The 27982-nt window shown below is 37.3% G+C and overlaps 6 protein-coding genes across 8 annotated transcripts; 3 read left to right on the top strand and 3 right to left on the bottom strand.

Moving 5' to 3' along the window:
- Positions 1 to 4587: 4587 nt before the first annotated feature.
- LOC114531238 lies at positions 4588 to 23786 on the bottom strand. Of its 2 annotated transcripts, XM_028552875.1 has the most exons (4): positions 23569 to 23786; positions 7650 to 7934; positions 7396 to 7485; positions 4588 to 6314 (listed from the first exon to the last, which is right to left on the bottom strand). In XM_028552875.1, the coding sequence occupies exons 3-4, from the start codon at positions 7424 to 7426 to the stop codon at positions 5425 to 5427; spliced, it is 921 nt and encodes a 306-aa protein (XP_028408676.1). In that variant the 5' UTR covers positions 7427 to 7485; positions 7650 to 7934; positions 23569 to 23786; the 3' UTR covers positions 4588 to 5424. The 2 variants fall into 2 exon arrangements, with proteins under 2 accessions (XP_028408676.1, XP_028408675.1); XM_028552874.1 differs by having other exon boundaries at positions 7396 to 7934.
- Positions 10261 to 20812, top strand: LOC114531237. Its single transcript, XM_028552873.1, has 12 exons — positions 10261 to 10389; positions 17236 to 17491; positions 17573 to 17646; positions 17742 to 17844; positions 18028 to 18123; positions 18246 to 18608; positions 18752 to 19242; positions 19423 to 19505; positions 19603 to 19710; positions 19880 to 20094; positions 20295 to 20363; positions 20480 to 20812. Exons 2-12 carry the CDS (start codon positions 17247 to 17249, stop codon positions 20607 to 20609), a joined length of 1977 nt encoding a protein of 658 aa, XP_028408674.1. The 5' UTR covers positions 10261 to 10389; positions 17236 to 17246; the 3' UTR covers positions 20610 to 20812.
- LOC114531280 (ATP-dependent DNA helicase RecQ-like) lies at positions 10397 to 11361 on the top strand. Its single transcript, XM_028552915.1, has 2 exons — positions 10397 to 10979; positions 11082 to 11361. The coding sequence occupies exons 1-2, from the start codon at positions 10513 to 10515 to the stop codon at positions 11359 to 11361; spliced, it is 747 nt and encodes a 248-aa protein (XP_028408716.1). The 5' UTR covers positions 10397 to 10512.
- LOC114531240 lies at positions 11269 to 15782 on the top strand. The gene is made up of 2 exons (XM_028552876.1): positions 11269 to 12252; positions 15713 to 15782. The coding sequence occupies exons 1-2, from the start codon at positions 11751 to 11753 to the stop codon at positions 15730 to 15732; spliced, it is 522 nt and encodes a 173-aa protein (XP_028408677.1). The 5' UTR covers positions 11269 to 11750; the 3' UTR covers positions 15733 to 15782.
- LOC114531236 lies at positions 12071 to 16339 on the bottom strand. 2 transcript variants are annotated; one of them, XM_028552872.1, is made up of 7 exons: positions 16279 to 16339; positions 15717 to 16169; positions 15112 to 15548; positions 14296 to 14644; positions 13745 to 14174; positions 12653 to 13662; positions 12071 to 12165 (listed from the first exon to the last, which is right to left on the bottom strand). In XM_028552872.1, the coding sequence occupies exons 1-6, from the start codon at positions 16321 to 16323 to the stop codon at positions 12665 to 12667; spliced, it is 2712 nt and encodes a 903-aa protein (XP_028408673.1). In that variant the 5' UTR covers positions 16324 to 16339; the 3' UTR covers positions 12071 to 12165; positions 12653 to 12664. The 2 variants fall into 2 exon arrangements, with proteins under 2 accessions (XP_028408673.1, XP_028408672.1); XM_028552871.1 differs by having other exon boundaries at positions 15717 to 16337.
- LOC114531279 lies at positions 21348 to 22886 on the bottom strand. The gene is made up of 3 exons (XM_028552914.1): positions 22381 to 22886; positions 21979 to 22293; positions 21348 to 21896 (listed from the first exon to the last, which is right to left on the bottom strand). The coding sequence occupies exons 1-3, from the start codon at positions 22630 to 22632 to the stop codon at positions 21348 to 21350; spliced, it is 1116 nt and encodes a 371-aa protein (XP_028408715.1). The 5' UTR covers positions 22633 to 22886.
- Positions 23787 to 27982: the final 4196 nt, after the last annotated feature.

The raw sequence follows: 27982 nt of genomic DNA, 5'->3' as shown, positions 1-27982 counted from the left end.
ATTTGAAAAGAAATTAATCTTGCACAACATGAATACATGAATATGTCTAAGCACCCTGTGGGGACCCACAAGTGTGTAAATTAATAAATGCTTGACATAAGCATTTTTATGCATAATGAATGACAGTAAAATTTGTTTGTATACCCATGCACAAATGACATTTATTTTATTACCAATGACCTTTTTCTCTAGCCAATTTTAAAATTTTGTAGGCCTATTTAGCATTTTATAAGTTGCGCTGATCCCCACGAGCAAAAATTCGCGAACAAGTCATTTCAATTTTAACAATAGATGATTTCAATAGTTTTGGGGATTTTTAGGGACACCCTGTATATGCTAGTTAAAACACTACACCATTCAACATTGAACATTGAACATTGTTAATTGAGGGGGGGCAAGGGGGGGTCTTGTCACGAAATCACAAAGGTGTTTTTAAGATTTCACGAATCACGAAGAAGATAATTTCATTTTCACCACTTTGCAGCGGAAAGACTGGGAAATTAGGCGGAAAGCTACTGTTTTGATTATTTAACCTTTAGTTTAGTTGGGGACAAGTATTTAATCTAAAAAATTATAAATATTGGTAAAATATTGGAGGAAATAAGATGTCTTTGCCAGCGTTTTAGGTCTTCACGAGTCACGGAACGCATTTTAATCACGATTCACGGAATGGCATTTTCTTAAATCACGCATCACAATACAGAAATAATGCTAATCACAGATCACGAAAATACCCTTGCCCCCCCTCTTAATTCAAATTCATTGAGTCAAGAAACAAAACGTTTTGCTCTAATTGAGTCACTCCGCGTATTCGATATTCAATCTAGGCGAAAGTTTCTTGAAAAACAGCATCTCATTAACAAGGCAATCAAACTTGCCCTTAAACTTTCATAGCACACGATATTGGTCTACATTTTACAAAGTCTTATCACCATGACTGTCAGCCAGATGTTAAGCAATTCTAAAATATAATGCAATTCCATGTTTAGCAATTCCAGAATGGTAATCTGCATTTGCTAAACATCTGGCCGACAGTTATGGTGTTAAGACTTTGTAAAATGTAGACCAATTTCGTGTGGTACGAAAGTAAAAGGGCAAGTTTGATTGTCTTGTTAATGAGATGCTGTTCATCAAGGAACTTACGACTAGATTGAATACACAGATTGACTCGATAGACGTTTTGTGGATTATAGACTACTTTTTATCTATACAAGATAATCCAATCAAATATTTCACAACAGCTGAAAAGAGCGTACCAAAATGAATGAAAATGCAAAGTTGCGAAAATGTCGTAATATTCGAAAATGTCGTAATATGCGAAAAAAGTAGCCTTGCAATAAGTGTATGAAATCAATCTCGTGGTTTCTTGTTGCCTGGCGACAGATCATGGGAATCATAATTTATTCGCAATAACTCATGAAAGTCATTTATTCGAAATGACACCCTGCAGCGAAGCTTGGAAATTCAATGCAGCAATCAGTGAACTCAGATATGTAAATGTTAGAGACTTTATGTTCGTGTTTTTTGCAAGGCTATATTTTCCTTATTTTACCACATTTCGCAACCAAACTTTGCATTTTTTGAGCAAAACTTTTTGTTTCTTGACAATTGGATTAACAATGTTCAATTGTGCATGAATGTTAATGATGTATTGTTTTTTCGAGAAATCGAACCATCGCCTTTGCAGCTGCGATACCACTTCATCAAGCCTCACACAAGGCCATTAGCTCATTCACCCGGACATTTTGGCGATAATTTTACAAATACGTCAGTAGGTAATTATCACATGCAGTATTACATCTTACATCATGATAAGTTAGGCCGGCGAGTGAGAAAAAGGCAACTCGGAATCTGCTGAGAAATCTTTTTGTTAATTGCTAAAGATTTTTATCTTTTTTCGCATTTGAAAACTAACTGTATTTATATAGCATAAATGCATGCAAAAAGTTACCAAATACCACACGGTATTACTTTTATTACCGTATTAATCAACAACACGGTATTAATCAACAATAAGTTGATTTCGTAAAACTATATTTAAAATTCCTAGGGAACTAAAATCAATTGCTGTAAAGCAGAATTACATTGCAGTAGAAAAGGAACATGTCAAATTGCTGATGTCTTGTGAATTTTTTTTTTAACAAATTTTAATTGCGACTTGCATGCAATGTGTAGAGTAATACGACAGTCAAACTTAATTGTGTTGGACGTCTCACTTCATGCAGTCGCGTCAGATGCAATTAAGACAATAGATAATGAGATGATAGCCTCGTTCACCTTTATTATCTTCTCGTTATCTCCCCTCTTAGACGCATTTGACGCGACCGAAATGCGACGTTTAAACGAGACGTTATTCGCGCCATATCTGAAATTCCGTAGTAATTAATAATGGTAATAGGAGTGCAGGTAATAATGGTACTAAAGGAATAGGAATGAAATTAATGCTAAAATTATACGGTGAGTGGTTCTAAAAACTAAAAGCAACTCAGGACCGCGGAGCCGGAGGTTGATTTGCTAACTATGAGTGTGATGTTGATTACTTATTAATTCTATTCCTTCTGTTATTATTAGCGTATACTAAAACTATTGAATGCTGATTGGTCGAGAGAAGTACAGCTATTTCATTTGTAGTAGTGCGGTATAAATAATCATGATTTCTCCAAAACAAACAAATTGTATATATCCTGAATTGTAATTGGCTAGTACTACTTAATACACCTTCAGTCATCGTTCAGCGGCACGATGAAATTTAAGACATTCGTAACCAAACCATATCACTCCGAATAACCAACAAAAAGCGAGAACTATGCATGTGTACATATAATGCGCATTTTGCCAAATGTTCACCCCGCTGCAAAACGACTGAGCATAACCCCGACTTGTACTGCATGCGGTATAAACAAGACTTTGATAAAATGAAGCCCAATTCACAGGTGTTAACTTCGACAGTAAGCAAGATGCTACAGGAGTATATTCAACAACTGTGTGCTCACAATGAGTATTATACAAAAAACGAGAGTGCTTCTTGCGTAGATCGATGTACTATTCCAGGAAAGAGCGAGAAAAAATATCGCTGAAACTGATGTAATCTGTGAAAAAATACTGAGAAAGAGGAAAGTAGATTTGGAGATATTTCTCAGAATGTGAGGGGTGGAAAAGAACAACAAGGAAGCCATCAAAGCACTGTTGAGGTAAATTAACTTCACGTGGATAAGTACCAATCCAATATTATACTCTACCAGCAATGGAACATAAAATGAAATGACCATGTAGACAAATGACAACAAAAATATTTGATAATACAAGCAAAAAACCTGAGACGATGGAGGGCAGTTGTCTGTAGCAAATGATTTTGCCATGGCAAAACCATCGCCGCTGTCTGCCATGGTAAGACTATCGTCGCTGTCGTTATCAATCGAAACTCTTTTCAGTTTCTCTTTTTCTTTTCTGCGAATCATATATGACGAAGTACTTTTGTTCTTTTGTATTGTGGTTGCTTTAGATACACGAGGGTCTCTGTCAGTCCTCGCATTATATTACAGATGCGCATATCACAATGATTATTTTGGAAGCCTCAAATTTTACCTCGTGAACACCGACAAATGGCGCGGACAATTAAGCCCTAGCGGAATAACTAGCCAAAATTAACCCAAGAAATTCATCTGCAATTACAACTTTAAATTTGCACAAATTGCCAAAATGAGATCGTCTGGCAAGCTAGACGGCTATGACATTTTGTCATATGAAATATGACATTTAACATTTTATTTCTTGTTATGCCGTATTTGTTTTTTCGGTACATGCATGCATGTGATCAATAAGAGTGTTCAAATTTGAACCTTCCTCAAAAACCTCATTTAAAGCAAACCTTCCTCACGGGTGGTACCCCTTTACTCGCAGTTTTTTTGCAACTCTGTAGAGTACATGGCTACATGTAACAAACGCCGGTAGTTTTGCTACATTCCCACGAAGTTTTAAGTTTAAACGTTTATTTGAAGAATGCTAAAAAACAAGAGTTTTTCGAGATTTTAACAAAAATGTGGCCAAATATATAATCATCAGTTTTTAAATTGCAAATAATGAGCTGTAACCAAGCAAATAATCTTCTGGCTAGCTAGACTAGTGACATTATCATGAAATGACTGAATGGTATTGCGTCGTAAGCCAATATTTCTATCTTTGGTACGAAATGAATTTATAATCATAAAATTTATAGTCATAAAAATTTCACGTCACCCGATTTCTGAAGGCGTTTTATGGAATGTACCATGCAGCGTAGGTAACTATTGAAATTTCAACCTGTAGTTTATTGATGCTTCAGAAAAACATCAAAATAGTATGAAGTGACATAGTCTGATTCGCACGTGTTTGGATCCCACTATGTTGTGTCCCAATACCCGGGTGTAATTCCTAATCTACCAGCGGAATTAGTACCCTTGACGGCGCTCCGTGCCAACTCTGGGATTATATAAAAGTGACTACGAGCAAAACAGATCGACAATGCATGGGATCCATGAAAGGTAATATATTCTTTTAGTGAACATATTTTTTCAAAGTGATACATTCATAACTTTTATCAAACACGCAAATACAATTTCAGGTAACTTGTGAGAATCGTATTTACAAAGCATTTTGCTTCCAGCTATACAAATCTTACTTCCAATTGCAGCAAACATTTTAAGCAATTAGGCCCCAAGAAGAAATTTGGGTTTTTTTAAGCTGCGAACGTTTTAATGCAAGAGCGCCAGCTTTCTAAAATATATGTACAAGTTGAGCTAGACAGCCAGTTACTTTTGTGAAACATATTTCCACCTCTCTGTGGATGGCGTTGTGCCAATAAAACTATACAAGGTGTCTCAAAAAACGAATGATTTGCCACTTTAACATTGAACTATACATAAATAAACAACCGTGATGCATTGAACATTGAGTCTAAACGATTTAATTTTTACATAAAGAAAGAGGAGATCATTAACTTTGAAACAATATCTTTATTAATGCCATAATGGCCAGAAATGACCAAATAATCGTGTGTTAAAAACGTCTGGTCAAAAACCACATCGTTTTGACTTTAATGAGGCAAGTTTGCCATTACATTTTGATCCAATTAATCACTTACTTCCGATGCAATTCAACTTATCCTATTTAAATGTCGGTTTATTCCATTCCATTTTGTTTGAGACACCTTGTATGTCTTATTAACGTGCTAAATATTTGCATATATATCTCAGTCCTTTTAGTTTAAGAACGGTCGAGTTTGACTAATCATTAATAACTAATGTTAAAATTCAAAAGAAAATAAGCAAACATTTCGCTACCGAACCATATCTTTGCAAGTGGAAATCCTGCATTACTACAGTACTTAAGGCAATTTTCCATTACGTCCGCTTCGCCTGCTCATGCGACCATGATGAAAAACAGCCTTCAGTCATCGGTGGCACGACCAAATTTGCGATATTCATAAAGCAACCAAATCATTCCAAAAAGCCAACAAAAAGCAAGAACAATGCAAGTATACATCATAGACATCTTAGCAAATGTTGACCCTCCTGCCAGGCGACTGAGACAAATTCCCATATGTACTGCAGTATAGGTGAGACTTTGATAGAATGAAGCACTCTTCACCGGGGTTAATTTTGAAAGTAGGCAAGAAGCTACTGGAGAGTTCACCAACTGTGCGCTCAACAACAGCATCGAACAAAGGATGAGGTAACTTTTTTTCTCGACCGACATTGGACTGTTCCAAAAAATTGCGAGAAGGAATGTACATGAAATTGGAATAATCTGAAAAAATATACTAACGAGAAGAAAAGTTGTTTCGCAGACGTTTTCCAAAATGAGTGGGGTGGCAAGAAACAACACGAAGGAAAACAGAGAACTGTTGAGGTAAATTAACTTCACGTGGATAAGTTTCAATCCAAGATTATATTTGGCCAGTAGAGGGACGTAAAATGAGATAACCATGTAGACGAAGTATGACAGACAGATCAGGTAATACATGCAAAATACCATGGACGATGGAGGACAACCATGCCAAGCGAATGACTTTGATAAGCTAATACCGTCGTCGCTGTCGTCATCTAACAATGCTGTTCCCAGTCCCCCAGCTAAGTTTTCTTCACGAATCATCGACGACGAAGAAGGAGGTCGGTTATCATGTTCTGCGGTTGTTTTTGATGATGGGGAGGCATTGTCACTGTCAATAATTGACCTCTCTCCATCACCTGTGTTTTCCGCGAGGTCGTTTGGTAAAAAGAGTGCGCACATTAGTAAGGTAAACCAAATAAGCATCAGAACGACTCCTGGTGAGTTTCCTAGGAAAAGTTGGAACAAGAAGATATAAAAAATTTAAACAGAAGTACCCTAGCTAAAACTAAAACGGATGAGCTTCAAGTGTCTTGGAAAGAGGAAGGACTACCCTACATAGAAACACCTCTTCTTGTGTACGCGTTTTTGATCAATATTTTCAGACGAAATTTGTCTCATAATTATCAGTAATTGGAAATATACATAATAATGCGAGGCAATCATTACAGGCCTTTTTTTGCACATGCATGCATCGCGATAATGCATGTAATAAATCTAAAATATCTCGCGATCTGGAATATTGAAGATGTTAAGATTTACGACGGCGATTTTGACGACGACGACAGCTAATAATGTGTATAAGTGAATTCTTAAGTCTCACTGGACTTCTCTAATCGCCAGAAGTCGCCAACGTTGTTTAGTTTGCTTGACGAGGCAAATCACGTACGTGCTTAGATTGGCAAATGTATGCGTATATATAGAATGCGTGATTTCCTGGCCGAGCATTATCACACGTTAATTCAATTTCAAATTCGATTTAATCGAATTCTTTCAAGCCGTTCATAAACAGATCATCTCCATCCTTTAATAACAACTAAACCAGATTTCAACTATATGCTACAAGGTTGTCGTCGTGTTGCCTTTCTAGATCTCAAGCTCCTTTAGTTATTGTTTTTCGTAATCTATTCCGGCCTACAAATTCATTTATGCTTGTTTGCCCAGACTATATATAAACTACAGTGTAAGACCGGTTTATATTATCAGTTAAACTACCTATTTCGAGATCAGTAAAGATTGAACTGCAACGAACTGAAATGTCTATACCTAGTCTTTTCCTTGCAGCAGAAACGCGAAGATAGCAATTCGATTGCAAATTGCTGCGAAATTTGCTTTGTGTAAGACCGGTTTCCACTAGCGAGAAATTTCGCACGAAACGACATTTTGCTTCAGAGCGGCATGTCAATTGCAACCGTGCATTTGCATGGAACAAATTGATTGCTCAAATACAAAGAATAAATTCGCTTCTCGCGCGAAAAATATCGCTAGCGGAAAACTGGCATAATTAACTGTTTATATAGGGAAAATTACCTGCGTTAATTTTCCAACCAAATATGTCCATTTTGAATGTTAGAACGCTACCAAGTATAGGTCCACATGTGGTACCAAGGCAGTAGAGACCTTCGAGATATAGAAATGCTTTTGCACGATTTCTACTGGTAGTACCTTTAGTTATAACCCCGAACAATATTCCTTCTGTACTAGCGCCCAGACCACATATAAACCTTCCAACCATTGGAAAATATCCATTGATTGGAATTGAATATAATAAATTACCGACGAACCTCACAGCAGCACACATGACGGTTAGTATTTTCGAAACATCAAATTTCACCTCCAGAACTGACACCAACAACCGGCGCGAACAATAAAGCACCCGCGGAATAACCAGCCAAAGTTAATCCAAGAAACACATTTGATTCTCCCAGAAAGTTGATATAATACCAAGCAGTTGGCTGGATGAGAAATTCTTCAATACCCTCCGTCAACAGACGAAACGATATATAGTAGAAGACAAAGTTCTTCAACGAAGTGAAATTTATCTTCAGGGCCATAATTCCGGCTACTCTCTAGCAAAAGAGTAATATATTTTTTCAATAGTTAGTGACACGTATACGTGTTAAGGTAAAAACAATAGCTTTTTACAGTTTTAACAATATCAGCAAGACTGAAAAACGTTCTACGCACCAAACTAGTATATGTTCAATGTTCTTACAACCTTTCAGTTATAAGCCAGGCTAATGTTGATTCATTTGGTACAGACGACGGCCGGTGTCACAGGAAATTTGGCCCCCCCGAAAATTTGGCCCCCCCGGGCCAAATTTCCTAGGAAATATGCCCCCCCCCGGGCCAAATATCCTAGGAAATTTGGCCCTCCCTTCGGAAATTTGGCCCCCCTCTAAAAAACTTAGTTTACCTTACCATTTTAGAGCTAGAGAACCGTTAAGTGTATAAAAGTTTTAAGTGTATAAAAGTCTATCTAGCCGTGGTTTGAGTTACAACTTACAAACAGCACTGACGGATTTTATATAGTGCATGTTACCTGTTTTTGTGTTTGCCGATTGTTTTTAAACGTTTTTATGCAAATTTGTATTAATTACTCCCTAAATGTTAGCCGCATGCACATTAACACTTTCGCCAACGCATGTTGTCATCGCTTGCTAAAGTGTGGTTGTTATTCTGACGAATTTCATATTAGGTTCAGAAACTTGTTGAATATTGAGTCAAAAGTTCTCGATTTCAAAACTATATATATTTTATATATATATGGGGAGTATAAAGTATGTTATCCAGGGGGACCAAATTTCCGAACTGTGCAATACGTGATTTGCCCTCCCCAGAAATTCTTAATTTGGCGACCTTATAAATCATAGGCTTAGCGGTTATACATACATAGGAAAGGCTGTTTTAGGAAATTACCACTTATTTATTTATTTTTCGATTAAAGCCCCTAGTAATGTTATGATAATCCTAGAAGTTAGCCACGTGTACATTTAAAACAATATTCGTCTTAGCTCTTCGCTGAGATGAAAAGCTTTTGAAATAAATTAAGCAAACTATAAGTATGAATACAAACATTTACGATCTTGTTTTTAGAAGAAGCTTCGCGATTCTCGAACTCAGGGGAATAAAGTATATGTTTTCGAGGGGGCCAAATTTCCTAGGAAATATGGCCCGGGGGGGCCAAATTTTGGGGGGGGCAAATTTCCTGGGACACCGGATCGGATTCAGAAAATTTGTGGCACTCAATTGCAATTTAAACAGAGTACTGTCCTTTAAATTTATTTGTGAAAGTCATGAAAAATTAATGATTTATACCCAGGAAAATTTCGTGAATTAGGTCACATGCACAGTATTCCCCATACAAATTAGTTTGTATATATTCAATACAACACGGCCGCTCTTGTTGTAAACATTACTTCAATGAATTTACATTTACAATGGCATTCAGTTGTATCGATAGTCGTTGACAATTTCATGAGAGCAATAATGTTAATAAGCGAAACCGGTTAGGCCGGTAAATTTGCAATTAAACTGTAGCTATATAACACTTCTTAAAATTCTCGATTCCTAAGGGGATAAGGAGTTTTTCCTAAGGATAAGGAGTTGTTTCTAACAATTCGGAAGTGGATGGTTAAAAGGAATGAATTTATTTAGTAGAGAAGTGGGTAGTAGTAATAAACATAAATACCATGCATACATGCAGGAATGATTGTATTTGTAAACGTGACGTAAAAGTTACTGAGAGAAACGAACATTTGGAAATTGTCATTGTTTAATGTCATGCATCGCAGTGGTAATAATATAATTACAGTCTAGATGCCAAACTTTGCCACTTTTTTCCTATATCTTCTCGGTTTGAACCTTTTGCTCAATTTTTCCAAGCTTCCCTACTTTTTGCTGAATAACCCGCAAAAAGCCTCACACCTCTTACTATAAGTCATATTGCAGGTATATAGCTATGCATGCATATTTTGTGACTCGATATTGCTTCCGCGTCGTGCAGATGTCTTACGGGTGATTAATTTTATTGTAAAACGCGTATATTATACAAGCTTATATAGGTATATATCAAGTCAAATCGTGACATGAAGTGAATCGTTACGTGATCATGAATTGCGAACACATCGAATACGATATTTTTTGACAAGGTCAATGAAAGGCACAATTTGCCGTGCCATGCATGTTTGTGAAATGCATTTCCATTGGCATTGATATAACGCGATCAGATTACATTTCAAAAGTGTTATTGCTGAATATATGGCCAATGTTATCAACGATGTTTTTTATTTTTATGTATATATACTATATATCGGCCAAATCAGAGATATACAATTGATTGTATACCTATATACCACTCTGTGGGCATTTCGAGAATTATCTGCATAACTATTAAAGTGGCTGTCAAGTCCGTTCTGCGCATGTTCGCACATTCCTTTCTGTGGGCCCACAGAAAGGAATTTTAATCGAATTATATCCCTATACGCATGCGCATTTAGTCAGGAGCAAGCTGACACAAAACACATCAATCTCGTACCCAGAGCCCGCGTTCCTTTTGGAAGGAAGCTTAGGGCTCTGGCATAATCCATTTTATTCTCCACAAATCGTGGGGAAAATAGCAAGTGCGCATGTGCAACGTATTTCAATATGGAGGACATGAGTAAATTTCACAGTTCAATCGACAACGCGTTATCAAAACTTGGTAAAGCCGAAATATCACTAAAAGAAGCACAATACGAAGCTTTAAAAGCCATAGTCATCAACAGAAATGACTCATTAGTAATATTGCCAACTGGTTACGGAAAGTCACTGATTTATCAAACCCTGCCATTCATATTCGACTATTTAGATCCCTCGCCATCATTGCCTGCTATCATTATTGTTGTTTCGCCATTAAATGCACTCATGCAAGAACAAGTGGAAAAGCTAAGTGAGAGAGTGAATACGATTGTTCTGCAGGCGAACGATAATATTAAAGAAATACATGCCAATTGCCAAATAGTGTTCGCTCATCCAGAAGTATTTGTTTGTGGGTACTTTCGTTCGTTTGCTGCTGCCATGAAAAAGAGAGTTAAAGCGATTGTCATTGATGAAGCCCATCTTGTTGTGGAATGGTAAATAATTTTTTTTTACTCATCCTTTCGTTTTGCAATAATAAAGTAATGTGTGCTATCTTTTCCAAAATACTGAAATGCAATCTTTTTTGTGTCATATAGGAAATCCTTTCGCCCAGCATACACCAAAGTCTCAATATTGTCGAGCTATTTCCCACATGCATCAGTTGTAGCACTGACTGCCACTGCTACTTTAAGCATGCAAAAGGAAATAAAGGAGTGCCTTGGAATGTCTCAGCCAGCTGTTATCACCGTAAATCCAGATCGCCCCAACATTATTTTGCCTCATTTTCTAGACCAAGCAGAGGCAGTGATAAATTGCTTGAGATCCTTGAACCACTTGCTCAAGAACTTCAAACCAAGAGACATGACTTCCCATTAACTCTTATCTATGGTTCTCTTGAGACAATTAGTGAGTGCTATTTGTACTTCAGTCAAACATTGGGTACTAGTCAATATGATCCACCTGGTGCTGCTGCCTTGGCAAAAAACAGATTGTTCACACAGTTTCATGCTCAGTACCCAAAATTTGAGAGAGAAAGAATTGTTTCAGAGCTAGTGAATGGGGAGTCCAGATTAAGATTGTTATTTGTTACTGTGTCATTTGGAATAGGAATCGATATTAATAACATAAGGCGGGTTATACACATTGGTGTACCATATACCATCGAAGAGTACTTTCAAGAGGCTGGACGATGTGGAAGAGATGGCTTACCATCACAAGCATTGATCTATTTCAATAGTTTTGATTTATCAGCTGCAAAAAAGGAGATGTCAGATGTCATGCGGAAATTTGTGCAGGAACCCAAGTGCAAGAGAGAGATGATCTTACATCATTTTGGCCACAAAATGCCCAAACGAGACTTACCAGATCACACCTGTTGTGACTTCCACTGGAGATATTGTGAGTGTGATGACTGTGTGGTTAATAGTGCACAAAATAATGAAGACACCCCTATGAAAAGCAAATATGAAAGGAATGTTAATGACAAACATTTATCTATATGTACATGTAGTAAAACATCATTGACTGACATTGAAAAAGTAGCATTACATGATGCCTTGGTAAATTATCGATTAAGTCTACATGGATCTGGGCCTTCTTGTGTTGGTGGAGTGAGCTTGGCCACTGGTTTCAGTGTTGATCTTATTGACATGATTGTACAAAATGCCAAAGAACTCACATCTATTGAAGAGATAAAAGAAAAATTACCAATATTTGATGATGAACATGCCAAGAACATTTTTGCTATTCTTTCTGAACTTAACAGAGGTAAATTTCCCCCTTTATAAATAACTCTATTCACATTTATATAAGAGCATATTGTTCCTTAATAAGTTACTGTATATGTAAACAACGAGTTTGATCCAACACAAGAAAAACAGTATGAAAAACAAGGACAAAGTGCAAGTTTTTTTATCATTTTGAAGGTTTGGAACACCTAATGAGACACTACAAACAAGTTGTTTACACAACATCTCAAACTAATATGTATTTTGAAAGAAAACTGAGGTGAAAGTTGGCTTAATTTATGTAAGTTCTTCCTAGCTAGGGTATTCAAACAACAATTTTCTTTGTGTTTTTCTCATGAATTACTATAAGTTTTAGATATATAATTATATATATCAAATATTGCACACATGCTGAATAAATGTAATGAATTATTAATAACCTCACTGAAATCTTAATCATCTTCAACATCATTCTCCAAATCTAAATCTTCATCCATACTGTCATCATCAACATCATCATCACAATTTGATAACGTATCCCTTGCCAAACGTTTCTTATGTCTTGTTAGCCACGTGTGTAACAAGGATGTATCAAGATTATTAAGCGGACTTTGTTGCATACTTGAAAATGCCTGTAAATTTCTTTTTGGAGTATGTTTGAATGGATTGAGAGGTTTAATTATCCTGACCATCTCTATTATGTCTTCTTTGGTAGAGGCATGGGTATGGCTGGTTGAATCTGGTGGAACACTGTTCATTTCATCATAAGCATCAACAATCTTTTTTATGCCATGTGAAGCCTTTGTACTTCTTTCAACAGCCTTGAGGGTCTTGTTTCCACACATCCCTTTAAGCATCACTTTGTGATTCTTGATCATCATTTCCATTGCAAGGTCATTCGCACAATTTTTTCCCAATCCACCTTTAAGATTGACAAATTGACCATGAATGAGACGATGAGCTGTTCTCTCTGTACAAAGAGCTTTGATGAGTGTTATCACACGCATTGCCTCAAAAGCATATTTAGTGCCTCTCTTTCGGGCACGAAAGTACAACATCAATAGTTTCCAGTTAATGATACTTCGCTCACCATCCCCTTCTTTTTCTGTATCATTTAATTGCATTAGCATTATGCCCAGTTGGATGCACTGGGAAGCATAATTAAAAAGTCTGTCTTCATCAGGTGCACAATCAGTTGATGACTGACATGTTTTATCTTCTGTATTTGATGTGGTTTCCTTATAGGGCATGTTGGGAATGGCAATTAGCTTTCGTGGCCACAGGATAATTTCATTGATTCTTAGTCCTACATTTTGAGCATCTGGTTCAATAGAAATTACAAGCACTGAAACATTCATAGTGTCTTGGTTTACAACATTAACAACTTTACCAACTCCAATAACTTTGTACCCAGATGTAGTGTTTTGGAGGACCAATATTACAACTTGACCTTTTCAAAGAAAAGAAAAATACATTTTATGTTTGCATGCAGGTTAAGAATACAACTTTGTACTATAGTTAAAGTTCTGTACCTGATAAAAGCTCTGGTAATGAAGATGGGACTGTACAAGTTGTTGGGAGCTTTTCCTTGGCTTGAAGTCGTTTTTTCTGTTGTGTTTGCCATGATTTTTCAGCAGGAAGCTCAACCATAACATATTCATCAACAAATTGGCCAACGGTATTCTTCAAAAATGTTTCCTTCAAAATATTACTAGCATTCTCTGCTGGCAGCTCAATCTTGGATGGAGTACTATCTTCCAAACTATCCAAACCCGCAAACTTCATGAATGAACAGCAAATGTAGGCTTTGGTGGCAGATAGCATCAGATTTTCTGCACTTTTGTAGTTCTTTTTTACAGAGGAATACACATTGGTCATATGAAACAACTGGCGGAGATGGTACAGAGTTCCTATCTCTCTCCCACTCACAGGACTGGGTTTGTATAGTTGTTCCCAAATGTACTTTAAAGAGAGTATAAAGTGAAATAAGTACAATTTTGACTATATAGCTTTGAACTTTGACCATGCACTATATATAAATCTCTTCTTAAAAATTTTTCTTTGCATGTATATATTAACCTACCCCTAGAAAAGATTGCTTTGTGTGCCAAAGTGCTGGAAATTCAGTAATGTTTTGAAACTTGTCAAATTGTTGATCACATCCAAGTCTAGTTTTCTTAGCTCCTGTCACTCTTTCTCTACCCAATAAGTCGCCACACAATGGTACATTTACCCCCTTGAGAATCTTTTCCTTTTCTTCTGTACTGCACTTCTTGTCAGTACTGGATGACTGATATTTTGGAGAGTGAACATTAAGCAGAAATTCTTGCATATGATCCAAATACTTGCATACATCAGAATGCTTTGATTGATTAAATGGAAGAATTGGCAAGCTAATGACTGTAGATTTTATGGCCATTTCATTAGAGTACCTGCATGTAAAAAGCACATTTACTATATATTAATTACAGTGTATACATATTTCTAAATGATCATGCATTCAAAAATTTTGAAAAATCTCTATCAAACCTAGAACAATTTTTGGGAAAAATTTTGTTCAATTATAAGCTGTTGCATGGAAATGTAATTAAATGGTTGAATTGCAATAACCCACTGGGAAGGCTATAACCAGCATTTAAATGAATATACATGCAACTCCTGCAATATCCTGGCATATAATATTTCAAAATAATTAAACAGTGAAGGGACTATAATTCTTTCTTAATCACAGTTCCTAAATGCAGTTTATGCAATTTGGAACTGCCTTAATTGATATGGCAAAAACCAACATATTAACCATATAATATTTGATTTCTAGTCATATGTTGGTTGATGTTTGGATGAATTATGCCACTTTTAACCTGACATTATAATGTTAACTTTGTATAAATACCTATACCTGTGAGGTATATGGATGCAGACATTCTTTTGCAAATAATACAAGCAAGGAAAGAATTCCACTAATACTCTGGATACCAGTACTGTGAAGTCACACTTTAGTTTATTTAGTTCTTCTTGAGATAACAGATATTCTTTGTTTTCAAAACTTTCAATATTGCTAACCAGTGGTGTTGTGTCATCTAGATTTTCAGATGCAAATCTGTCAAATGTGCAATACTGTGCCATCCAATGAATATCTGAGTTCTGGTGATTTTTCAGGATGATATTAGCCAGGATTTTAAAGTCTATATTATCAAAAACAATCCTCAGATTCTTTTTCTTCAACAAAATCAGATCACGAATGGTTGACTCACAATCACTTCCAACATCATCCATAAGGTTGCGAAGATTGTCCCTTGATTGTGTGACACCAAGTTTACCCAATCGCCTGAAAGTCTATTGCCAAAAATAAGAAAAATATTCTAACATTAGTTAGTTAATCAATGCTTATAACCTGCAACTACAGTATTAAGCTAATTAATTTATGTTCATATATTTTCAATCTATATGTACCAGGCTAACAGTTTTATATCTATATATTTATCATTTTTAATTTACAGATACCTTCTCTGTTGCATGACCAGCTCCAATGACTACAGTATTCATTTTTTGAACCATTGACAACTCTCTGTTTCTGGTATTCATCAGAAGTGCATAAGCCATACAAATTGGTGGTACTTGTCGGCCATCAAGCATTAGATTGGGAGCAGCAATTGTAGTTAATACATTTAAAATATCAGGAGCTCTTTCCTTCATCTCATTCAAAATACCTGACCAACAAAATATTTTCGCCAGCTGAGAATGCTCTGATCTTGGTGTACGAAGAATTGATGCAAATTTTTTTGAGCAGAGGCTTTTGCAATCCTTATCGATTTTCTCCAGTATAATTGCTTTCACACATCGCTCGATAACTGGTATGCCCGTGATCGCACTGGCTATTTCTTTTGGCGTTGTCTTCATGACAGCTGCACATAACTCTTGTTGTTCGGAAGGAGTTAATAGGGCCACTGTCTCATTCTGTGAGAATGAAATAAACATGAACATAGCCAATAATAGTAGCCTATGTATAAATTTAGTAGAAAATAGAAAATTAGTTGTATATGTACAAAATATATATTGCATTTACCTTATGCAGCACCATTTCATTTAGAATTTCTACTCCTTTTTCCATATCAGTAGACCGATCTTTCTTTGAAATAAGTTTGGGAGTACCCTTTTCGTCTTGGTTAGAGTCCGATTGGAAGGAGAGGACGGCGTTTGTAGTGGTCTATTAAAATTCGGTGCAAGCCTGGATGTGATCTTGGACTTGGACGGCGAACAAGCCGGTGAGGCAGGCTTTAGACTGGAAAATCTCGACATCAGATCAATTCTACAGGACGGTGGCTTATAATTAAACTTAGGTGCAAGTGTAATTTTTGCAGCACTCTGTGGCCTGGCTGTATTCTTTGATTTTTTTAGAGGAAGGCCAACAACACGTGACTGATCACTGTTTACAATGTTCATATTATTTTCACCGCTTCCTCGACCTCTTTTAAATCGTTCCCTATCGCAAGCTGATCGATTCGCACTTTCAGTTGCCATGAATAAGCTTTTAAGCTCATGCTCTTTCTTAAGTATTGCCAAAACTTTCAGTTCACATGATCTGCAAACGTACCTTGCAAGCCCATCGTCTTCATGTAACATTTCACTTGGTGAAAATCTTTGCAGACATTTAAGTATGCCTTCTCTGCGAGATTTTGCACCAAACAAGTCGACACGGTGTTTGTCTTGACTAATGTCATTGTTGCAAACACGGCATTTGCTCTGAAAAGAAGCTGACCCTTTCCTTACAATCTTTCGCGGGGTATTCATCCCTTTTTGACAGTAGTTGTTATAATTCCAGGTTTGTTTTTATTTTGAAAGCGCGCGAAGAACGAAAATTTCAACTTTAATCTGATTGGTCACTTTTCAAATCTGGAATCTTGAGTATGCGCAGTTCAAACATTGCAACGACCAATCAAATGAAAGAATAAAATGGATTATGCCAGAGCCCTAAGCTTCCTTCCAAAAGGAACGCGGGCTCTGGGTACGAGATTGAAAACACATGCGTTCAACATGGAGGACTCCGAAAGCTCTTCACGCGTTAGTGCCGAAAGCTCTGCGAATTTTAGCCTCCCAAGCAGCGAAGATGCAAAGACTAAACGCAAGGATTACATCGCTAAACGAGATTCGACGAAAGTAGCTCTTTACGAGCAATTTCAGCGTTGGCGATCTCTAAAAGAAGAGCTGGACTTGAAGACAGACAAACAACTGGCTGAAATGCTTTTAGATAATTACGAAAAAGGTGCCCGTATTTCGAGGTGAGAAATTTGAATTATTCATAATTTGGAAACGCATATACATAAATTACGTTCTTCTGAATCTGAACCAATTTATTTTAGTGACGCGGAGACACAGACAAACATTGAAAGCAGAGCTGCGGATTTGTCAGCAATGCCTATGGCCATTAGCCCAAGTAAAGTTTTATATCGACATTCAATGTCACTTTAAACAAGGTCTTTAAATGAATGGTGATAGGTAACCCATGTTTTATTATATTTTCCCTTTTAGTTTCATCATCGACCCCGCTTATTCATACAAGGAGGCATTCATCTTTACCTCCCGTCGCTACTAAACGGAGACGTCTGTTACTCGGGTCTACAGACGCACTAAGGTATTTTTTGACAAATGTGTTTTGATTCTTATACATGTATGTACCAGCGATAAATCATACATTCACGCTCAATACCCAAGTACCTTTGAGTAACAATAATAAAAGAACATGTCGATGTATATTGTAATTACTACCCAATGGGGAATTAGATTATAACATTGTTATTTCTGCTAATTATTGTAGGACACAAACTGTAGATGAAGAAGAAACACTGTCAGCTATTGATTCTGATGATAGTGAATTGGAGGACAATAGTCAAATATCATTGGAACATCCAATGTATGTTTATAAACTATAATTTGATGATTTAACAACCAATCACAATTTATCACATAAAATGTAATGACTACCCAATATAGCATATATCACTTGACTATAGAGCTTTATATACTATTATATAGGGTTGGAATTGATGACATTGATAAGGTTTCCTTGGAAGAAGAGGTATTAGATACCACAATCAATGGTCACAGTGATGATGATGCTGATGATGATGATGATTGTGATGATGGTGATGATGATGGCACTGAAAAAGCCCCAAAAAATAGCAAACAAAGTTTTGTTCGTCATATACCATCCACTGATGTTCCAAAACTAGAGTTATGCTTGGCATCAACCACAATAATTTTGGAACTACTGAAGACACTGCATGGTCCTGTTTGTACAAGAGTTGGATGTAGTCGTCCATTGAATTTCAGGAATTCATTTGTTGGAACATGCCTAGTTGTTAATTGGGGTTGTTCTGCTGGCCACTTTGGTGGGAGGTATGTCTATTTCCAACTTTTCATTTTTTGGTACCGGTATTTATGATGATATTTTACAACCAAGTAACCTGGCACTTTAATGGATAAAAGTTTATGTTGATCATTTTGAAGACTTCTAAAATTGATGAACCAATTCATTTCAGATGGGCTGCCCAACCAACTTGTGAAGGTGTTCGTGCTGGAAATTTGCTTTTGGCATCTGCAATACCTCTTTCTGGCAATTCATATACCAAGATCGGATTTCTTTTCCAAGTCATGAATGTACAGTTTATATCCAAAAACTTGTACAACCAATACCAGAATTTATATATAGCTCCAGCAGTTAACAGCTATTGGGAGGAATTAAAGAATTCGTGTTGGGCAGAGCGTGAAAATAAGGATATTGTTCTCAGTTCAGATGGGCGTAATGATTCACCTGGACATTGTGCACAGTATTGCACTTACACCTTTGCAGAAATGGATTCCAAGTGCATTTTAGATATCAACTTTGTTGAGGTGAGAGAAGTGGAGGGTAGGAAAAGTCCAAACATGGAAAGAATTGGATTTGAAAGAGGGCTTGACAATCTATTAAAATCAACAATGATTATTAAAGAGGTTGTTACTGATGGCCATTTGGAAATTGGTGCATTAATGAGTAAGTATTCTTCATTGCACTGTTTCTTTATAAACCTTGTCAAATGCTATCAAAGGTGGTTGCTTTGGTTATGTCTTTTATGTCACCCTATTTGTTTTCAAAAATGTATAAAATGATGCTCAAATAACATATTGTGTGGAAATTGCTGATTTCCTAACCATACATATGTTTTTTTTTTAGAAAATGCTGCAAAGTATAAAGACATTGTGCATCAAAGAGATGTTTGGCATGGTGCTAAAATAATTGGGAAAAAAGTTATTTCTGTATGTATTTAACTTCTATGAGAATGAGGTTATTGTGTACCTTTTTGTACATTCTGTGCTTGGTACCTAAGACATTTGGTTATGCTTATCAACCTAGGCTGCCAATGAAAAAGGAAATGAAGATCTTTCTTTGTGGATTGCGTCTGTGAGAAACCACTTTTGGTATTCCAGTCGCAATTGTGGTAGCAATGTTGATAATTTGAAAGTATGTTATTATTTGAAATTTTCAAACCTTTTGCTGGTGTTCATGAAATTAATAAAATGGTGCATGGTGCAATATTTACCTTTTGAATGGACACAAATGGTATTTATGTTTATCTACTATCCATATGTACCATACCTAATGTTAATCCAAATAATTTGTTTTTCAATAGGATATATGGATAGGCATTCTCCATCATGTTGTTGATGAACATGAATGGGCATTGAAAGATGGCATAGCAGATGGGAAATGTGGCCATGGTGATCTAAGAGAAGAGGAAAGAGCAAAACCATGGCTGACAAAGGACTCTTCATCGCATAAAGCTTTGAGAAGCATTGTGCTGAACAAGCGACTATTGAATGAAATGTCATATTACACCAGATTTAGGTAATTACAATTGCCATACAGATACCCACTATTATGATACATAAATGCAATACTAGTTCTTGGATATTTTATTGTTTATCTGGTAGGCTTTTTTGAGATGTAGCCAAAAATAAGATATACTGTAGCTCACATAATATTCCAAGTATGATGCAATTCCTCTCAGTTTGCACTTGTATATGTACTTTATTTTGATATTTTAGACATACAGGTTTTCTGGAATCCTTCCACAACCATTTGTTGATGTACTGTGCAAAACGTCAATCATATACGTAAGTTATATTGAAATTATATGGGCTCACTGGTCATGAGCTCATGTGTTGTATACACTTGGTGAATTCCTGAAATATCCTTGGCTATCTAAAAGTTGCTTTTTTTAAATTTAAAGCTTAATTGGATATAAGATGCGAAATCAACTGGCAGCAATTGACTTTAATAAACACAGAACAAGACAAGTTGCAAAGACATTAGATGGAAAACCAAGGTTGGTTTTATTGTACTTCTCTTCATTAATGTGACATGTCATTCAAGAGATTTTCTTACATGTGTTGAAGTTTGGGTTAAACTTTTTGATTTGCTGTTGTGAATTATAATGTTACCTATATTGACAGTTAATAAAATATTAACTCACCTGGTGCTCAAGGCCCTTATAATGTTTTGTCTATTCTACCCAGGTATTATGCCACCTTTTGAGATGAGTTGGAATGGTATGATTTAATCAGAATTTTTAATGCATTCTAGATAAAAGCACACTACAGTAAAAGGACAAAGCAATGGTGCCCTGTTGCAGTCCTTGAGCAAAGGAATACATTTGCCAGAATTGATCACTGCAATATTTGAAAAAAGAAGAACAACACCTGGCCATGTTACACAGAAGTTAGGTCTTGCTCCAGATGACCCCCGGAACATTGCCAGGAATATTGCTGTGGTACCCCAGCCTCCAATGGAAGAGCTTCTGAGACAACACAAAACAAGGTTTTGATATGAGGGAATACCTTACTTGTGACACTATAACTTGATGTCACACATCCATGGACTATATATATGTAATTTTAGATGATTTGTGGGAATTTAAATATTGGTAGGGGAGGCATGCATAATATTGTGTGCAAGTATCTTATAAATTATAGTGAATGAATAAATTTGCATAGGTCATGCCATGCCACTAGTGAAGTGTGTCAATAATTTACTACACATGATTATGTACTCATTAACTTGCCAAAATATCAGTATTACAGTAGTTTTTACCATAGTCTTCAAAGTCTAGCTGGCCTGAATCCTACATACAATCCATTTGGTGAAGGATACCTCGCTCTTATTTTCAGCACACAGCAACTTGGCACAACAACTCTGTTACCTCTGCCTAGACGTCCATATTGCCATAAAACGTACTGTCTATAAGCAGCATGACGAAAGTTTTCGTTATTTCTTGCATGGTCAGCTACAAGTACATCCTCTCTGTACCTCATAGCAATGTCTAGTACATTGCCATCCAAAACCAGTTGGAGGAAAAGTGGACTGGTTGTAATACAAGGCATTACTCTACGGCAGCAACATTTGTTTTCTTCTTGTGTTGGCATTGGGATGCAACAACCACAAAAGCACCAGTCTGGACTATCTGCTGGTGGGGGGTTAGGCTGTGGTGGAGCTTGTGCTGGTGGGGGGTTAGGCTGTGGTGGAGCTTGCTCACCTCCTGGGTTTGCCAACTCTCCATCAACCAAGTCAGCAAACGCTGCTGGCTGTCTTCTCAGGAGTTCCAATGCCAATCTCCTTACTGCTGCCTCATCAAGTTGTGCAACCAAGTCCTGAAATTGTTTTATTTCAAAATTAATTGCCCTATAATTTTACTCTGTAGTTAAAAGAACAATGTCAAAAACATTTACATGCCTGCAGTTGTTGGTCATGAGCCATAACGCGTTGTTGAGAGTCGCCTTCCTCGACTAATCTCCCTCGACCTCTTCCCCTACCACTTTCTCGACCTCTACCCCGACCTCTTCCGCGACCTCTTGCCCGACCTCTTCCTCGACCACGACCTCTTCCTCGACCTCTCCCACGACCTCGACCTCTGCCTCGATTTTCGGTGGCCTGTCCTTCATCCTCGCTTCCACTCGCCCCGCTAGTTCGCACACGTTTTGCTGATCTACCTCTAGACCTTGTTTGGACAGAGTCACTGGACACGTCTTGTAATTCACTTTCATTGTCCTGGGATATTCGAAAGGGAAATATATAAATATTTACAGTGTAACAAAATCCAGAAGCTCATGAAGAACTCATTAAAACTTTTCCTACCTCGTATTCTTCAGATGAATCTGAATCGCTTTCGATGTAATGACGGCGATTCCTACACGTAAACGATAGTCCATCGTGGCACGCTAAACTGCAATACTGTCTCGCCGTTTTGCATGGGCAAGCATTTCGTCCTATTTCGCGCAAACACATACCACCGCAGGAACACGTTGTATTATCATCTAAGTTAGCGACCTGGGCAATCCCTTCAATTTGTAATCGCTCTGCATCCCCAACGTCCAAACTTTCGTCCATATCGACAAGTAATATTGTCCAATTCAACGGTGTAGAAAAAAATCGCTGTCCAACAGTGTAGAAATCAGAAGATATGAAATCGACACCGTATAGTATGCAAATTTCATACAATTGATAACAGAGACGCGCTTAATTTTCAACATTCTCAAATTTCGTGAAAACCGGAAGTAATAGGCGGAAAACGTCATGTAAAATATATATAATAGTTCACGATGTAAACAAAACACGCGCGTGCGCAAAACGGACTTGACTGCCACTTTAACATAATCATAACGGGCGAAAATGACCGACTTAGTTGAGGACATTTGATTTCAAGAAAAAAGAAAAAGGGAGATTTTCTGCCTGATCATCCGTCACACTATTTTAGGTTACTGACCCTGGATGGTTCGTTTATTCAGGAAAAAGGAATCAATTCGTGTGATTCTCTTTTGAACACTTCTATATTATAGATTATACAGAATCATCGCATGATTGAACTCCTTTTCTCGGCAGATTCTCTATATGGAGATTGCAGATTTGTACCATTTAATATAGATTAGCCAAATCGCATGCTAGTCGCATTTGGGTTGTGGTATTTATCGAGGCAAAACGTACAACAGGGTGTTGTTGTACATCATGGTATACGCATGCATGCGAATCATGCATATCTGTGGGACAAGATTAAAAATATTCAGCGATAAACTTCTATAGTATACCTTTATTTTAGTTTATATTATACGTTTACACACAATCACGTCAAATATGTCGCTATAACTAAAGCCAACGACTCTTGCTTGTATACATTGAAATTCCCTTTGGATTTAGGCCGGAATGCACGCGAAATTAATCATCACTTAAGCTCACGCATATTAAAGCGTGGGGTCATATGAATATGCCAGGATATATCTCATTCTAGACTGTAGTATAACTGGTCGAATTAGAGGCTATATACAATACCTTGGAATATCTGACCACCGAGATGTGAAGCTTTTCAGCGATGTATATTTTGTTTGGTATCTCGAACGTACTCGATAGTTTAGTATATAGCGGAGCAGAGAAGAAATGCATGAATGCATGTACAAACCGGTTTGGGAAGTAAACATGCCTAACCTAACAGCTCCATTTGGCAGGTTGATGTTTATTTCCCAAACCGGTTTACTAATACGCCAGGCAAGTTGTTTTTTGAAGTGTCGTTCGCATCATGTTCCCTAGTTAACATTAACACAGTATTAAGTGTAGGTATGCGGAATTAGTTTGGGTATACACACACCAGGACGTAATTCAGAACAAAGGAACAGGCGAAATATACATATTTATTGCTTGGATGGGGGTATTATACGCCACTATACATGCGCCATTACATCCGGGGTATACAGTGCGGATATTTTCAGTATGTTACGTTTGGGGAGACAAAACGAGTTTCGGAAACAAAACGAGTTTCGATTAAAGTCGGAAATACAAACGAAAACACTTAAAAGATATCTTTTTAGATAAGTAAAATTTATTATACTTTAATGTTTGGGTTATAATTTTGACTTTTGTCATGGTCTTCCACGGCTGATTTACTTGTCGTCTTTGCATGTGTGTATTTTTGTCACTCATAATTTAGTCCATATAATAAACAGGGGCCGGTTGTATCAAGCCCGTTTAGCTTAAACGGTGGTTAAGTTCAAAATAGAAAGCAACTCTATCGTTTTATTCAACAAGTGAGCCGGCTAAATGTTTTTTACCTTGATACAAAAATACTGTCTACAACTACATATTCAGTGGCTTGATACAATCGGCTCCAGAACATTACACGGTTCGCTCGAAGAGAAATATTTTATGTTCTCAGTTCTCGTGTCAAAGACAGGTAGTGGTACATAAAATCCATATCTATATACTCGCCACCGTGTGATATCCTATATATATTATGTATGGTGGAATTGGACCTTGACTTATATTTACAAAAGAATGAGATTCATGAAATTCATAATTCTTTCATACTCATTAAATCGTTCGGAACCGAATGAAAAGGATACAGCTATAATTCTCTAAGCTAAGCGCGTCGTAGTAGACGCCTCAACTCAGGCTATGTTGATGGTTGGCCATGCATCATTTACGCGCGCTTTTTGACCATTTGCACGTAACACGCATGTAGACGGGACCAAATTTATCTTACCTAAAACAAAATCTATAGAAAGATATTTTTGGTCCATTTTCGCATGATTTTGCTAAAGTTGAAAATTAAGAAATTAAAAGCATTTGAAGTATTTCAAGGGGATGTATATATTCCTATATTTCACCAGTACTCCCGTAAGTCCCGTTAAAAATCGACGTTTCCCCTTCTATAGGCCTGTTTTCCACTAGCGATAATTTTTGCGCAAAGCGACATTTTACTTTTGTTTCAGAGCTTTCAACTGCAACCATCTGGAACAAATTGCTCAAATACAAAAGAATAAAGACGTTTCGCGCGAATAAAATCGCTAGTGGAAAACCGGCTTTATTCAGGCTCATCAGTTGAGCGTCTTATATTATTTTCTTGAGTACTGGTATTTTCAGTATTGTAATTTTTCATGCTAATCGACTCATGCATGACTGCGTGTATATAGTATGCATAACCATGTATGCATAACCATCTCACGTATCTCAAATTATAGCGTTTAAATTGTTAGAGTTCTAAACTAAAGCATAAACATGTAGTCAGTAGTTGTTGTTTTTTTTGTTATTTTTTCTCATGATAAAACAAGACGGCGGATATATATCGATAGCCGGTGCTTTTGATCGGCAATATCTTGTAAAGTAAGGAAGGTGAGAAGGCTCTATAGGTTTTTGTGAGAAGGTTGTTCCAGTATAAAATTCTAAGCACTTTACAATACCGTATTTCTGCATGGTTTTACGCTTTCGAAAGACAGGTACAGACTATGAAAAATGACGCGAAGGGAAGCTCGAGTGTACGCAGTTGCTGCAGTTATGCGACGTCCAGATTAATGATGATTGATGATGAATCGAGTCCTCCAACCCGGGTGGAGTCGTTATGCCAACTGCCTCTGGCATGTTGTGTTCATTTTGTGATAAAAAATGGCTTTTTTATTGCTTCAAAATTCGGCAATAAATTATGATTGAGTTATCGCTCAACTTACATCTGTCCCAGATCAAATTGTCCCTTCTTTCTTTTTTTTCTTACATTTCAAAACGTACAAATATAACAGGTTTCTTGCTACATTCGGTTCGTTTCGTATCTCGAGCGTTAATCCCGAACGTCATTCAACATGATTTCGAGTTAATCCCGTCACTGAACGAAACCCTTCGCTTCCCCCCCCCCCCACAATGCATAATGACCGGTCGGCTGTATGTCCCTGTTGTCATCGTCACCATGATACAGTTCCACTATCTTTCCAGCAGTGTTGTCCACCATTTTCTTCTTATTGAGTGAAGATCAGATACTATGACGTAATCATTGACCGATTTTGAGTATTCCATTTTCAGTTAGCGGTGTAAATTGCTGTGGGGCATCTCTTGACCATTTCCTGCAGAAAGCATCGACGATCCTTTGACAAAATTCAAAGCGGTGTCGAGAATTCGCGTTTTTCGAAAAGATTCTTGACGCACGGTGCATGATTGTAGCTCATTGGGATATAAGTATGTGGCCCATTGTGGCCCACGTGTCAGTGCATGTAACTCAAATGGCGTTAAAATGGCGCGCATCATCATTATTCGCGGTTTTTGCGCTTTATCACTCAAATCATCATCTTTCACACTTTAGGCGTTTAACAGTTCTTTTACTTCGCTAACCGGGCGTTGTGTAAACTATCAATTCCTTGCCAGGGGTAAGCGCATATGTGTTAATACACCGTTTTTGCGGCCCTTCGAAAATTCGTCGCTCGTTTTTTGTCCATTCTGGCCCACAGCTAGACCGCCTCATTAGGGGAGGGTCGAGGGGGTGTATACGCTTCAAGCTACGGCCCTGTGTCCATTTTACTTCTCAACTTAAACTAACTGAAAGTCTGAAACACATGTTTTTGGTCTAGTCAGGTCTCGAGCTTGATTGCATTTTAAGCAAGTTGATTTCCCCGTTCGTGGATCGTCAACATCATAACTTTTATCTAATGCTACTTTGTAATAATCTAATAGCTCTGTTTTAGAGTCATCGTTGAATTAATCTTTAAGACTTTTGAGAGAGCGTTCCAGACTCGACTTGATCTTACTATGATCTTACTACGAAGGATTTTTGGTAAGTAGATGTTTTACATTTTGTAGTCTGAAATTGTAGGCAATTATGATTTGCAGAACGGGCGCGTCTACTTAAAACTGATGGGTGAGGTAGTATGTCACTGCTTAAGTTTATAATTTCATGGTGTGATTTAAAAAGGAACAATATATCCAGGTACACGTGCCAGTAACAGATACAGGTAATAGATTTAATGTTGATAGACGATGGTTATAATTGATTCCACAGAGGAAGGGTGGGTCCAATATGCACTTCGTCGCCCGTCCTTTAATGCGTCCTGTACGATTGACGAGGTGAACAGATTGTGGAGCCCAGACTTGGGACGCATAAGTGAGGTGGGAACGAACGAGTGCTAGGAATAAGGTCCGACGAACTGAGATTGTCTTGATTTTAGGGGACCGTCGAATATACCCAAGTGATTTTATAATATTGGCTTGGGTGCATTGGAAGAGGTCCAAACGCCGAGATCACGTTCACTACTGTCTACTGTTTTCAGGGCGGAATTTTGTAGTTTGTAAGTATAGTCGATTTTATTGCAGTTTTCTAGTAATTCGAAGTGTCTGTGTTTAAGAGAAGTTAGCGCTGCCAGAGGAAGTTTGGAGATTCGTAAGATCACTCTCCAAGGCAGATGCGTCTGCTTCCGAGTTTATCACCTTGTAAATCTTTGTGTCGTCAGCAAACGTCGTAATCTTAGAATGGTTAATAGTTCTGAAGAGATGGTCCTGATATAGAAACGGACCAAGGATTGATCCTTGCGGAACTCCGGAGGTCACTGGTAATGGTGATGATGTTGCACCAAGTACTGTACTCTGCTAGCGACGGTCCTTGGCTTGGGCGACAAAAAGACCTCGGTCCGATATTTCTCGGTAAAGACCTCGCGTTCGGTTAATAAGAAGTTATTATTGGACGAGGTCGAGCAAAATATCGTGATTTTTCGGTGGTGATCTGCGAACCACCGACAAATCACGATATTTTGCGAGAACTGAGTTCAATAATCGTTTTATCATTCACTTATCTTAATATTTTCGAGACTATTTTTTGATATTTTCCGCGTTTCTTCTTCAAGTAAGCAATACAACAATACAACTCATTTCCCGAAAGTGAATTCAGCAAAGCGAGAAGTCGCCATTATTGTTTACAAAATTGAAGTTAATGCGCATG

This window comes from Dendronephthya gigantea, unplaced genomic scaffold (genome assembly GCF_004324835.1).
Source record: "Dendronephthya gigantea isolate DGI-Jeju-01 unplaced genomic scaffold, DenGig_1.0 000070F, whole genome shotgun sequence".
NCBI classification, from domain to species: Eukaryota; Metazoa; Cnidaria; class Anthozoa; order Malacalcyonacea; family Nephtheidae; genus Dendronephthya; species Dendronephthya gigantea.
Note: the sequence above shows the minus strand (reverse complement) of the source record. Positions and strands in the feature narration are given on the sequence as shown.